The 13,324-nt window shown below is 51.0% G+C and overlaps 1 protein-coding gene across 7 annotated transcripts in view; it reads right to left on the bottom strand.

Moving 5' to 3' along the window:
• The window catches only part of cabin1 (calcineurin binding protein 1), a 70,132-nt gene that overhangs the window by 20,982 nt on the left and 35,826 nt on the right, over window positions 1-13,324 (bottom strand). For all 7 annotated transcript variants that reach the window (XR_004767186.1, XR_004767185.1, XM_035436216.1 and 4 more), the window contains one exon: window positions 11,996-12,109. Coding sequence is in view for 5 of the 7 variants with exons in the window: in XM_035436216.1 (XP_035292107.1) it covers window positions 11,996-12,109 (114 nt within the window). In the remaining 2 variants the exon portion in view is untranslated. The remainder of the gene's footprint in view (window positions 1-11,995; window positions 12,110-13,324) is intronic.

The raw sequence follows: 13,324 nt of genomic DNA, 5'->3' as shown, positions 1-13,324 counted from the left end.
GAGAGCTTCCTCATCGCCCCCGTCACTGGCCGCCGTTTCGCCAGGCTGGACAGGCCCCAGAAGAGGAAGCTCGGAGAGTCCATCGCACAGAAACGCGTTTCTGAAGCGACCGGTTCCGCTGCCTCACTTTCCATCTCACTCAACTTCGTGTTCGTCTCCCGGTGTTAATGCATCCCTGTTGTCCGTTTCAATTATTCATAGTACACTAGAGAAAGCACCATGAAGTCATTGCGATAAAAAGTCTTCAACAGAAGTGGATGTGTGCAAAGAATGTGCATAAAACTAAAACTCCCCCAAAAGGTGTTAAAACAGCTGGGACGAAAGCCTGAAAGAAAAAAACGCTTTCTTTCTCAGCTGCGGTTGTTTTTTTGCTGATCGCACAAACGGGTGCAATTTTGGAGGGAAATGCCGCCGTGTGGCGGGGGCCCGCGGTCGACAGAACCCAAACGGAGACGGAGAGGAGACGGGACGGGCGAGGGGCGTTAAACGCAGCGCTGCGGTCGCTGGTTTCCGCTCAGTGCCATCGGACTGGGGGGCCAGAAGAGTCCCCCCCCCCCCCCCCCCCCCCCCCCCGCCCCCTGCTGCAGAGATCACATAGAGCCTGAAACCGGGGCTGCGTAAGACTGTGAGTACCGCTGGGAGTGGGGGATAAGGGCGGGGGGGGGGGGGGAGGCTGCGATCACTTGGAAAAACAAACCTAATGGTGGAAGGATCCTCTTGGGCACGAAGCGCTCTGACTCCAGCAAAGCCCCTCTGGGAGAGCTGGAGGCGCGGCTCTGGGCAGATTACGCCGTTCGCCGCGGATAAAGCCGATTTGCTGGACTTCACCAGAGATGCTCGCTTATATATTTATATATTTACAGTTATATTTACCTATATATATTTCTGCCCCCCCCCCCCATATGTGAGCAGTCTCAAGTTATTGCTCAGCTTTCCTCGGCAGCTGTGGTAGTGCCACACAGTGAAAAATTGATTCTCCATAACCACTGTAAAGTAGTCTGATGATTCAATATAACTACACAGCCACACACAAAGATGCTGTAATGACTCGAACATTATTTCTGGTAAAGGAAGGGCTCATCCTGTTAAAGCACTTTTCTGGTGCGTGAAAGGGTCCAACCGTCCGGGATCGAATCCTGACGATCTCACAGGGCGATGCCCAAATGGCGGTCGCTGAGGATTCGGACTGCTGGGATCTGCGCCTCACAGCTCGCTGGCGCCCCACGCTGGTCGATCGGGTGGCCGCGGCCTGCTTGCTAAAAGCTGCGGGTGAAGTGTTTCACCCTGACTCGTGTCCGTGCAAGCTTGGCCTGTGGTGTGAAAAGAAGCAGCTGATGACACCCCCAAGGCTCAGGGAATGCACTCGCTCCACCTGCACAGCAGGAAACCGGTCACCCCCCAAAACACTGGGCTCCGCAGTAGGGGAGATGCCGCCGTACAGAAGCACACAGAGTTAGAGCCTTGCTGCTGCGCGGGTAGCCAGCCCTGCGACCGAGGACGTGGATGAACCCCCCTGGCAACATAAGCGATTTACAATTTAAATAGGCATCAGACTCTGCAGCCAAACAAAAGCTCCATCAATAATTCAAGCAGACTTTCCAAATAATTTGTCTTCATCTCACGCACTGCCAGCGATAGGGACATAGGAGGGAAGGAGGGAGAGAGAGATAGAGAGATTGAGAGAAAAAGAGAAAAGAGAGTGAGATTGAGAGAGAGAGGGAGAGAGAGAGAGAGAGGGGGAGAAAGAGAGAGAGATGAGGAGAGAGAGAGAGAGATGGGGAGAGGGAGATAGAGAGAGAGGGAGAGAAAGAGAGAGAGATGAGGAGAGAGAGAGAGAGAGAGAGGGAGAGAGAGGGAGACAGAGAGAGAGAGAGAGGGAGATAGAGAGAGAGGGAGAGAAAGAGAGAGAGAGAGAGAGAGAGAGAGAGGGAGAGAGGGGGAGACAGAGAGAGATCCCCCTGCACTCTCAGGGCTGCGGTGCATCAATAAAAGATGAAGCGGACCTGGGCAGGGAGCCGTCCCAGAGTGACCGGGCCGCCCCTCTCTCGCAGGGAATCCCCTCAGCCTGTAACAAGGGAGCGAGGGACGCACGAGCGGGTGACTGGCAGCCCTGAAAGGGCTGTCCCGGGACGCCCGTCCCGCTCCCGCCACAAGCTCCCCGCTCCAGAGGGAATGGGGGGGGGGGGGGGGGGGGGGGAGGGTTGCCCGTCCCTGGGCGGTGACCGGGAGTCGGCAGTAAAAAAGCCAGGAGGACAGGGAACTCACAACCCAGAGTAACATTTTTACTGTGAGCCTGTGCCGATGCTAAGGGGGTAAACAGACACGATAAAGAAAACTAGCAGTAGCATGTAAATGCTGGCCCCTCGTTCCTGTCTGCGCTGCCAGTCGAATGCTCTTTGATACCAAACCCCAGCCGAAGGAGCGGCGCTCGCGGCGGCTAGCGGGCTCCAACGCCTGATCTCTCCCGCGCACGCACCGCTCTAATTGATCTGCGGCTATAAAATATTTATCCCTCACTGAAGCACTGGCAGCACTGGTGAGCACATCACTGCTAGCGCTCATTAATCTACCCTTTCTTCCGTTTTCATCTGGGGTTTCTGATCAAACACCACAGATTCTTGCCGGGGGGGACGGGGGGGACGGGGGGGGGGGGGGGGATTCACAGCGCTTGACAATAAATTTACAGCAGAATTATTGGACTAACCTATCCACTTAGCGTAGAAAGAAGCTTGAGAACAGGAACAAATGCATACAACCTTCCTCTTTTGGCAGTCACGAGCCAGGGCGGTCTCCTTTCAAAGCAACCTTTAGCAGGAGAGCCAGGATATGAATTATGAGTTATAAATCTGCGGTCGTGACGGTTGCCGGGTAAAAGATAGTTATTCAGCTGCAGAGAACTGCTTGACAGGACAGCGAGGTTGTGCTACTATTTCCGGCTGTTTTTTGTTATTTACCTCAAGGTTTCGTAATTAAACCCGACAATTCTACACAAAGTTCTTGAGCGTCATCCTCTGAACACTGCAGGGAGATCTGCCCATCACAGAGTTTTCTTTCTGTCACTGTTTCCCTCCCTACACCACGTCAACTTCACCAGCTGACCTGCGGCTGCCACCTGAAGCTCTAATGAGGATATACAAATACAACTCATCAGTATTTAATGCAACAGTAACTCATCAGTATTTAACTCAGCAGTAACTCATCAGTATTTAACTCAAAAGTAACTCATCATTATCTAACTCAACAGTAACTCATCAGTATCAAACTCAGCAGTAACTCATCGGTATTTAACTCAGCAGTAACTCATCAGTATTTAACTCAACAGTAACTCATCGGTATCTAATTCAACAGTAACTCATCAGTATTTAACTCAACAGTAACTCATCAGTATCAAACTCAGCAGTAACTCATCGGTATTTAACTCAGCAGTAACTCATCAGTATTTAACTCAACATTAACTCATCAGTATCTAATTCAACAGTAACTCAACAGTAACTCATCAGTATTTAACTCAGCAGTAACTCATCAGTATTTAATTCAGCAGTAACTCATCACTATCTAACGAAACAGTAACTCATCGGTATTTAACTCAGCAGTAACTCATCAGTATTTAACTCAGCAGTAACTCATCAGTATTTAACTCAACAGTAACTCATCAGTATTTAACTCAACATTAACTCATCAGTATCTAATTCAACAGTAACTCAACAGTAGCTCATCAGTATCTAACTCAGCAGTAACTCGTCACTATCTAACGAAACAGTAACTTATCAGCATCTAACTCAGCAGTAACTCATCGGTATCTAACTCAACAGTAACTCATCAGTATCTAACTCAACAGTAACTAACTCAGCAGTAACTCATCAGTATTTAACTCAACAGTAACTCATCAGTATCTAACTCAACAGTAACTAACTCAGCAGTAACTCATCAGTATTTAACTCAACAGTAACTCATCAGTATCTAACTCAACAGTAACTCGTCAGTATCAAACTCAACAGCAACTCATCAGTATCTAACTCAATAGTAACTCATCAGTATCCAACTCAACAGTAACTGATCAGTATTTAACTCATCAGTATTTAACTCAGCAGTAACGCATCAGTATCTAACTCAACAGTAACTCATCAGTATTTAACTCAGCAGTAACTCATCAGTATCTAAGTCAACAGTAACTCATCAGTATTTAACTCAGCAGTAACGCATCAGTATCTAACTCAACAGTAACTCATCAGTATTTAACTCAGCAGTAACTCATCAGTATCTAACTCAACAGTAACTCATCAGTATTTAACTCAGCAGTAACGCATCAGTATCTAACTCAACAGTAACTCATCAGTATTTAACTCAGTAGTAACTCATCAGTATCTAACTCAACAGTAACTCATCAGTATTTAACTCAGCAGTAACGCATCAGTATCTAACTCAGTAGTAACTCATCAGTATGTAACTGTTGAGAACAGTGACAAACAGGGTGCTTTCCGCACCGCGCTCAAAACAACCCGCGGCTCTCTGTAAAACGCAGGCAGAACCGCCAGGCTGCCTCCAAACGAGCCGTGGACTCAGCTCTCCTCTCCTCTCTCCAAAAAAGACTGACAGAAACTCCACCCCTCCCAACCCACCGCCCCCCCCCCCCCCCCCCCCCCCGTCCCCCCGTCCCCCCTCCTCCTCCCACCCCCGAGAAGTGCAACTCGCAGGAGCGGAGCGGCGGAGGAATCCCGTCCGCGCTAGCGAGCGGCGGCTCGGAGCTCTCCTCCTCCGGGGAGAGAGAGGGCTGGGAGAGAGTGCAGAAACTCACCATCACAAAGGGAAGGAGCAGCGCCCGAGCCCGCGTTAGTATTCCCGTGGAGGGTTTTCCTGCTGGCGGTAACGGCGGCGGCGGTAGTGGTTCCCCCCCCCACCCCTCCCGGCTCACTGGAGCGGGCTGCGAGCGCGTACGGGGTCCGGGAGCGCGGGAGAGGACCGGAGAGAAGCGGGGCTCGGCACTTAGCCGGCGGCGGACGAGGAGGAAGAGGACGAGGAAGAGCGGGCGGCTCGGGCGAGCGGGGAAGCGGAGCGGGAGTCGGGGCCGAGGGAGGCGGAGAGCCACTGGCAGACGGGCTGACTCGCTCTTCTTTCTCTCTCAAACCCTGCCATGGCAAAACAAAACGCCCACGCACTCTCTATCTCCACTCTCCCCTGACCCCAGTCAGCTAGGGCTTTTTTCACCCCCCCTTTCTCTCTCTCTTTCTCTCTCTCTCTCTCTCTCTCTCTCACGCTCTCTTCTCCCCTCCCCTCTTGCTCGCCTCGCTGTGTACACAGTCAGCGCCGGCCCCTTCAGGCTGCGGCCGACCAATGGCAGGAGGGCTGGGCTCCTCCCGCCCACCGGCACACACCCACACACAACATACACAAACAGAGAAGCGAGCGAGCAAGAGAGAGAGAGAGAGAGAGAGAGAGAGAGAGCGCTCAGCATTTGACTGCCAAAGCAAGCTCAGATAGACTGCCTCACCAGGAGAAAAGAGAAGGGGGAGGGGAGTTACAAAGCATGCTGTAAAGGGAGGGGGGGGAGACAGAGGGAGGGGGGAGAGAGAGATTGAGAGTTTCTCGAGAGAACTGGAGCGATTTCTGCAACAGGAGAGCGCTGCGTGCACAGAGACACCCCCCCCCTTCCCCCCATCACATCCTGTGCCTCCACTTCCTCCCCCTCCTCCTGGGCTGCCCCCGCTCGCTGCGCTCGCTATCGCACACCTTGGGTTTCCTGCTTCCTGTTGCTGCACGTAACAGAAAAGCCACACAAATGTGCTGACTGTGAGTTACTGCGTAGTGCCTCAGCACCCAGAGAGAGAACAGGTGAAACATTACGATCCATCTCCCCCCCACCAATACTGACACGCGTACGTGTACACACAATACTAACACACACGCACGTGTACACAATACTGACACACGCGTGGACACACGTGCATGGGAACGCACAATACCAACGCACAAGCACTATATACATTCTGAAGGTGAAACAGCGGCACTCTTCATTACTGAAAATGGACTTATTACCATTACAAAAAAACCCCAAAGCATGAAACAGTGATCGATGTATGAGGCCTTGAGAGCAGGATTCTCAGGTTCTGGTAGGAAGAGAACTCCCAGACCTCCTCATTGATTTACAATAGGGCTCCTCTGATTTACAGCACGATGCTACTGGTACAGTGGAACACAAACCCCTCCCCATCACCACAACTACCGTTACATAACCTTCTGCCCGGATCGATGGGCCTCACTGCTGACGGTATCGGCACTGATGATGCGGCCGTGACGTCGTTTGAGGGCAGGCCTGGCCAGAGCCATAGTCACAGAGCCAGGACCCTCTGAGAATACCCAGCATGCACAGCGGTCGTGATGTCGTTTGAGGGCGGGCCTGGCCAGAGCCATAGTCACAGAGCCAGGACCCTCAGAGAATACCCAGCATGCACAGCGGGCGTGATGTCGTTTGAGGGTGGGCCCGGCCAGAGCCATAGCCACAGAGCCAGGACCCCGAGAGAATACCCAGCATGCGCAGCTTCGGAGGACATGTGCGGCCTGGGGGTCAGCTGTGCCCAGCTCAGTACAGCCCAACTGAGATTGGAAAAAAATACTAAAGTAAAATCCTACTATTAAATGCAATCCTTGTTAAAAGTGTCAATGCTTTCCTTGTTTGCATACAAGGCCAAATGTACACTCCTCAATTAAAGGATAAAAAGAATTCAATTTTCTTTGTATTTTCTAAAGAATCTCATTCAAAGTTCTGCATCACTATATGTAGGCATCTTAAATTCTTGGTAAATTCTATGGTTGTGGTCTGCAGTGCTGACAGGGTAATGTTTGGACTAGTGGATCAACATTTTGTGTTCACTGGTGATTTTAACCTGCTTTTAAGCCCTGCTCTGCTCTTTAATTAGTTACACTACCATCTCACTCACCATCTGATGTTTGCAACTTGATTTTCAGCTGTATTGTGGTTGCTTTGTGTTTTATGTCAGGTCCCCCTTGTGAAAGAGATTTAGATCTCACTCGGGTATTCCTAGTTAAATAAAGGCTGAACAAAATTAAAATTAGCTTAAAAAAACACAACGAAGAAACAAAGAGAAAAATCGTCAAAGAGCAAAATGGAGGGGGGGGGGGGGGGGGGGAGGCGTGGCCTCCGGGCAGCGCGTGCTGATCCCGGAACGCGGCCGGAAGCCACGGCACCAGACGGCCGCGTCTCCCGGCAACGTCGGCAGTGCCAGCGTTCGGACAGGCGTCCGCGCCGATCACAAACACTTGGCGACGGCCGGCCCGGGGGGGGGGGGGGGGCGTTCGAGCGGCCCGGCTCTACCCTACCCTCCGGGAGGAGGGCGGTGCCCGTGGGTCTGCGATCCGGAGAGAGAGAGAGAGAGAGAGAGAGAGAGAGGAAATCTCACAATCTGCAGAGCGCAGGATGAGGCTTAATCACTGCGCGATAAGAAGCACTTTAATCAGAGCAGGACGCCATCGCTCCAGCCCCAGAGCTTTCCCAGCATCCGCATCTTCACAGACGAGATGCACCGACATACAAAACACATTACATACAGTGCACACACACACACACACACACACACACACACATGCATACACAGTCTGTACATTATGCACAACATGCTGAAACCATATTTCTGCATCACAAAAAAAATCAATGCACCGCGGACTTTTGCAACTATACCACTGCACGCAGTTCCTAAAATGCGAAACATGCGCGGCAGATGAAGACCAGGCAGGAGGGCGCGAAATGACGTGGCTTAATCTGGTCCTGCCGCGGGACGCCCGTGTTTCCGCGGGCCCCCGCAGGACAGTGCGAGCGGGCGGACGCGTGCGCATGCGCGGGTGCTTACGCGAGCGCAGGGGACGCGCTCTCGCTCCGCCGCCTGTCGGGGAGGCAGCGCTGCGCAAACCACATCAGCTCCAACGCACAGGGAGGCTCGCCCTGGACATTTTAAACCTGCGTGTCTTATGCATATCCACACATGAGCTCCAGGTGCCCTTATTTAGGGAGGGGCAGTAGTTAAACACACGTATTGCAAATATGCATTTGCTCCAATGCCTGTCGCATGCAATACAGGTTGGTCACATCTTTTTTTTTACGGTTTATACCCTTTTGGTACCTGTGAAACCTACAGAAAGTAGTTTGTAGATGTATTTATACTGGAGGTGTTTTGCAACAACGAAAAAACATCCCTCCTGTCTGCGAGAGCGCAGATTAGCATGGCCATGATCCGCGCTTTCAGTAGCGTCCTTCATGTAAAACATCTCTTGTACCAGACAGGGACCGGGGAGAACACGGGCTGTACTGACGCTAACAGAGATTGATTCGCTTTGAGGCAGGAAGCCAAAGGGATCGGGTTCCGCGCTCTGCGGCTCCAGCGGCCTGCAGTAACCTTCAGCGCACCTCCTCACCTGCCACCGGCTGCCACAAACACACCCGCACCTCAGCCCCGCTTCAGACGAGCGACAACGAGTCTGAGTAAACGCTAATAAACACTGTATGAGGCTGCTCATCGCTAATAAACACTGTATGAGGCTGCTCTTGACTATCAATTTCAAATTTAGGCTTGGTGATTAGGCTACCTGCTGAAACTGCCCAGTCACCAAACATACAAAAATACCCCAAATAGATATTTGCAGTCGGGTGGCATCCAGCTGAAGTATTCACTCCCAGTAGGGTGATGAACCCCACAGCCCGAAATCAAGCCCCGACCGTACCAGCAGCTGATTATAAGCCACGGCCCCGCCCCGCCCCTGGCCTCGCCCCTCAACCTCGGCCCCGCCCTCTGCACCAGCTGTGAGAGCAGCTGAGAGTAAAGAGTAATGATGCGACTGGCTACCCGCTGTTCACAAGAAGTGCATGCGATGGACATTGATGGAAATGGCGAGCATTGTTGGGCTGAATGGCCTGTTCTCGTCATTATGTTAAATGGACTGCATTTAGGCTATATAGCGCTTTCATCCAAAGCGCTTTACAATTGATGCCTCTCATTCACCTATTCACACACACACTCACGCCAATGGAGAAAAGCTGCCATGCAAGGTACCAATCAACTCATTGGGAGCAATTAGGGGTTAGGTGACTTGCTCAGGGGACACTTCGACACGCCCAGGGCGGAGGATCGAACCGTCAACCCTCCGACTGCCAGACAACCGCTCTTACCTCCTGAGCTATGTCGCCCATAGCTATCTTATGTTATTGAGCGACGGGATGAGCGTGCAAATACAAACAGGAGTAAAAAAAAAAAGCAAGCAAAAAAAGCACAAGGCACTTCAAATTGCAGACAGGCCTTATTTTACAAGCTGAATTTCTCAGTTCCTGAAGTCGTACGTACGATTCATGTTTGACGTTCACGTGGGTCCGCTGACCGCACCGACGCAAAACCAGGTCTGCAAATCGACCTGCTCCGCCTCCTCCCCCTCCGAAAGAATCAGACTTAAAATGCGGAACGCCAAGAACAACGCGCCAATCGCGGATCCCGCGCCACTCCGCGCAACCAGATCATTAAGCCCGTTACACAGCGTCTCGGCGAGCGGTCTCATCTGGACGCCGCGCGGTCGCCTCCCACCACACGTGTGGGCGGCCATTTTCACCGGAGACGCGCTCAGCCGGGAGGGATCCGCTCAGACCGCGGTTCAGGAGGCGCCGCGGTCGCTCGCGGGGCGACGAATCGCGCAGGAGGCGAAAGGCCCGGATTAACAGAAGGGGTGTTATCGCGGAAAAAAAAAAACAGCAGAGAAAAACAAGGATCAGAAATATCGGCCTAATATTTTCATGAGGCGCCATAAGGAGGGAGCTTGCCGCCAAGCTAACAGGTGGCCGCCCGCTCTTATGTGCGACGGCAGTGGCTCGAAATCAAAGTTTAGCGCACGTCAATATTTTGAGCCTTCTCGAGGTAAAGTGTGAAACGCAAAATTAGCGATCGCGGGCTACGTGGGTGAAAAGGAATAAACGATAAACGATGATGATGATGATGATGATGATGCAGATAAATAATGCATGGGTTCTTAACTGGAACATGTCAGATAATCAGGATGTGGGTCAGGCTTCATGGGCATGACTTGGCCCAGCATGAATACCCAAGCTGATCCAAGGAGAAAAGTAGGGCAGCCTGACCTATATAATGGAGAGTGAGGAGAACAGGGAGAGGAGATGGAGAGGACGCCCCCGTGACGGATGGACACTCTCTGAGGAGGCGTTAATTTCTCCTGGAGTCCCAAGCGGCCCTGACCGCTCCCCTTCCCTGTTAACAGGAGTAGATCTCTGCTTAAGCAGCATTTGCCAGTGAGACAAATCCAGCAGTCAGTCCAGTCTTTTATATGAGCCTCAGATGAAGGGTGGCTAAAGCCACGCTAGCCTGAGCTTCTAGATCCTTCCGTAGAGGGAGGCCGGGCTAACTGCTACGCCGATGACAGTTGGGCCCCGCGGGAAGGCTGCCCAGCTCCCAGCGCCGGCCTTGTCCCTCCCACTCAGAACGCCTGATTAGGTCAGCCTGTTCCCGCTGACCCTCTAGAAGGGGGCGGGGGGGTTGGAACGTGGCACCTGCTGCCCACACGGCAGCAGCAACGGCGCGCGCTCGCGGCTATCTAACCTTACGGCGGTCGATCGCAAAACGAGCGTGCGGCCCGCGCCAGGCAACGGGCGGGGGCCCTGCCCTCCGTCCCGCTGAGAACCCTCCTCCGCGTGCCGCTAAACCGGCTCTCCAAACGCGGAGCTCAGAAAACTATCCGCCTCCGCGCTCGCCTACGGCCCGTGCGAGGTCTTATCAGGGTAACCCACAACCAAGCAAGCAATCACAGACACAAACATCAACCGCTCCCGGAAAAATCTCTCTCCCCAGACTCTCCGAATAAATACGAAGAATGCGAAGGGAAATTGGAAAAGTAGCCTTTGAGGGAGACTGTGATATGCGAGCTCTCAGAACAAGCAGCTTCCGTGCTCTTCCCCTCCCCCCCACAAACCTTGGCATTGATAAATTGTGTTTACAGTGTATTATATTAAAGCCCATGACTGATCTGTGAACAGCTGCCCCTTTCCCTGATGAGCACGAGGCACCATAATAACTGAACATGGCTAAACTCGTGTTATGCTGTGGATAAAGATTCCCAGCTCTCATGCCCGATAAAATCTCTCTTTCTGTTTCCAAGTCCTCCAATAAATGCTTAAGAAATTAAACAATATTAAATTGTGACGCTTCATTTGCAGATGTTGGTTTTCTAGCCATCCGTGCATAACATCGATATGTAACCCATGAAAATAATGGAAGTTTTACACAAAGTGCATATGTGCTAAGAGCCATTCGTTCTTCCAGGGACAAGTTCAAGCTGTCAATCGCAAGATGGTGGGCGGTTCGCGCTGTCACACAGAAAGCAACTTCCTTACACTTCCTTAAAATGAACAGCTACAGACACTGGAGAATCCATTTCAAGATTCTGACAAGCTATGAACACATCACTGAGCAAGCTAACTGAAGCATAAATAAAATATAAAATATTTCTACTTTACTAAACCTAAAAGTAGATAAGAAAATAACCTGCATTTGACATGTCTACCAGTGGACTGTCCGCAATTTACAAAAAAACTGATTTCATGCTTCTCAATTCGGCAAGGATTGGTCGGTCATGTCCACATCCTAAAATGTGACAATGAAAGTTCTAATTATTTCAACGTCCATCCTTTTAATTTTAGCAAGTTGTGTGGCTACATGTTTAGCTTATGCACTTCTGAACCACTCTTCTATCGAACAATGAAGGGAACGCTGCAAACTGTCCATTGGTGCTTTCAGTGTGACTGACCTATAAGAGGAAAGTTGGGAATCGCTGTGTGGTATAAATCCCAACCCCTTCTGCCTCTGCAATTTTAAAATGGAGCAAATTGGCTCTAATGCATGCCTACAGGGGGGCTCTTTGTTTGGAAGCCTGTCTGTCTGCACATGGGAAAGGGCTCCAAGGAAGCAGAGCTCTGCTGAGCTGTGTGACTTACATTGAACAGATTAGTCTTGTTCCTCTCGCAGAACAGCCCTTGCGCTGGCATGTGCTTCAGCTGTTGCCATGGGACACTGCTTCCTAGCAACACGTCTCGGGCCCACTGCAGGTTCTGTGGAGACAAAATATAATCAAGAGAGAACTGTGGGTAGAAGAGCAGGGGAAAAGCACTCCTTGCTGGGAGAACCAGAGGCAGATAGCTGGGAACACGCACGCACACACACACACACACACACACACACGCATGCACGCACAAGGCAGAGAGAGAAATTAGAAGCAATGGATCGGTTACACAGGAGATTCATCCTAACATCATTTCACACACTACAAATGCAGGAGCACATTCATCCATGATATACGCCCAATAATTCCAATTACATTGCATCTGTGTACGATTAGCAGTGAAACTCGATTCAATTTATCCAGCGCAGATGCAACATCTGAAGCGGTGCAAATCCGCTGACATCCCACCGGTTCAAGGCAACCGGACCAACGTTGCATGACAACAGCAGATTAAAAACACATAGGTTTACCATTAATCTGCACCCTGTGCACTTTTCCTGGCTCGACGCACACCCAAACACACAAGACCTTTCAGCCCCTTGATGCATTGTCATTGACTGGATTAAGCACGGTGATTATACGGGATTACAGTTCCCGAGAGTAAAAGTGGAGTGAAACTCTTTATATGCCCAGCGTGGACACGCCATGGACCACAGGCATTTCGTAGCGGGGAACCGCGGTCTCTCTGTCAGGCAGGGAGCTGGAGGCGAAAGCCTACTGACATTGCATTGCCACGCCACTTCATTCTAAAGCACTGTTAAGACTTTACGGAGCATGTTTGTATGCATTTCTATTGAACCGGTGTATGAACAGGGGGAAAGCAGTTCAGTTGAACTGATAGATGTCTAAATTAATACGTTTTCTACGTGTTATGGCGGCAGGAAAGGCGGTGCATGATCTGAGATGGGCAGCCAGACGGAATCATGGGAGAAGCCCTGCTCCACTGGACTGGAAGTTTGGACAGGGCCATGCAGCAGCAGCCCAAGCTACAGGGTGGCCTGAGGTGATTGACTGACCACATGCAATCCAAAATGATCACTATATTACACACACAGAACCAAAGAAAACAAATGCCATAGTATTAAGCCCGTTTTACTCAGTTGAGACTTAGCCGTCCTTTAATCAATGTTCCCCATTTGGTAAGCCATTTGGAGACTATTTAACGGGTAATTATCGTGGCAATCTTAACCAATCAACAGTGCAAATGATTAGTGGGCTGCCAATCAGAAGTGAACCTCAAGTAAATATCTCAACAGACTGAACA

This window comes from Anguilla anguilla, chromosome 10, assembly GCF_013347855.1.
Source record: "Anguilla anguilla isolate fAngAng1 chromosome 10, fAngAng1.pri, whole genome shotgun sequence".
NCBI classification, from domain to species: Eukaryota; Metazoa; Chordata; class Actinopteri; order Anguilliformes; family Anguillidae; genus Anguilla; species Anguilla anguilla.
This window is presented reverse-complemented; position numbering and strand designations above follow the sequence as displayed.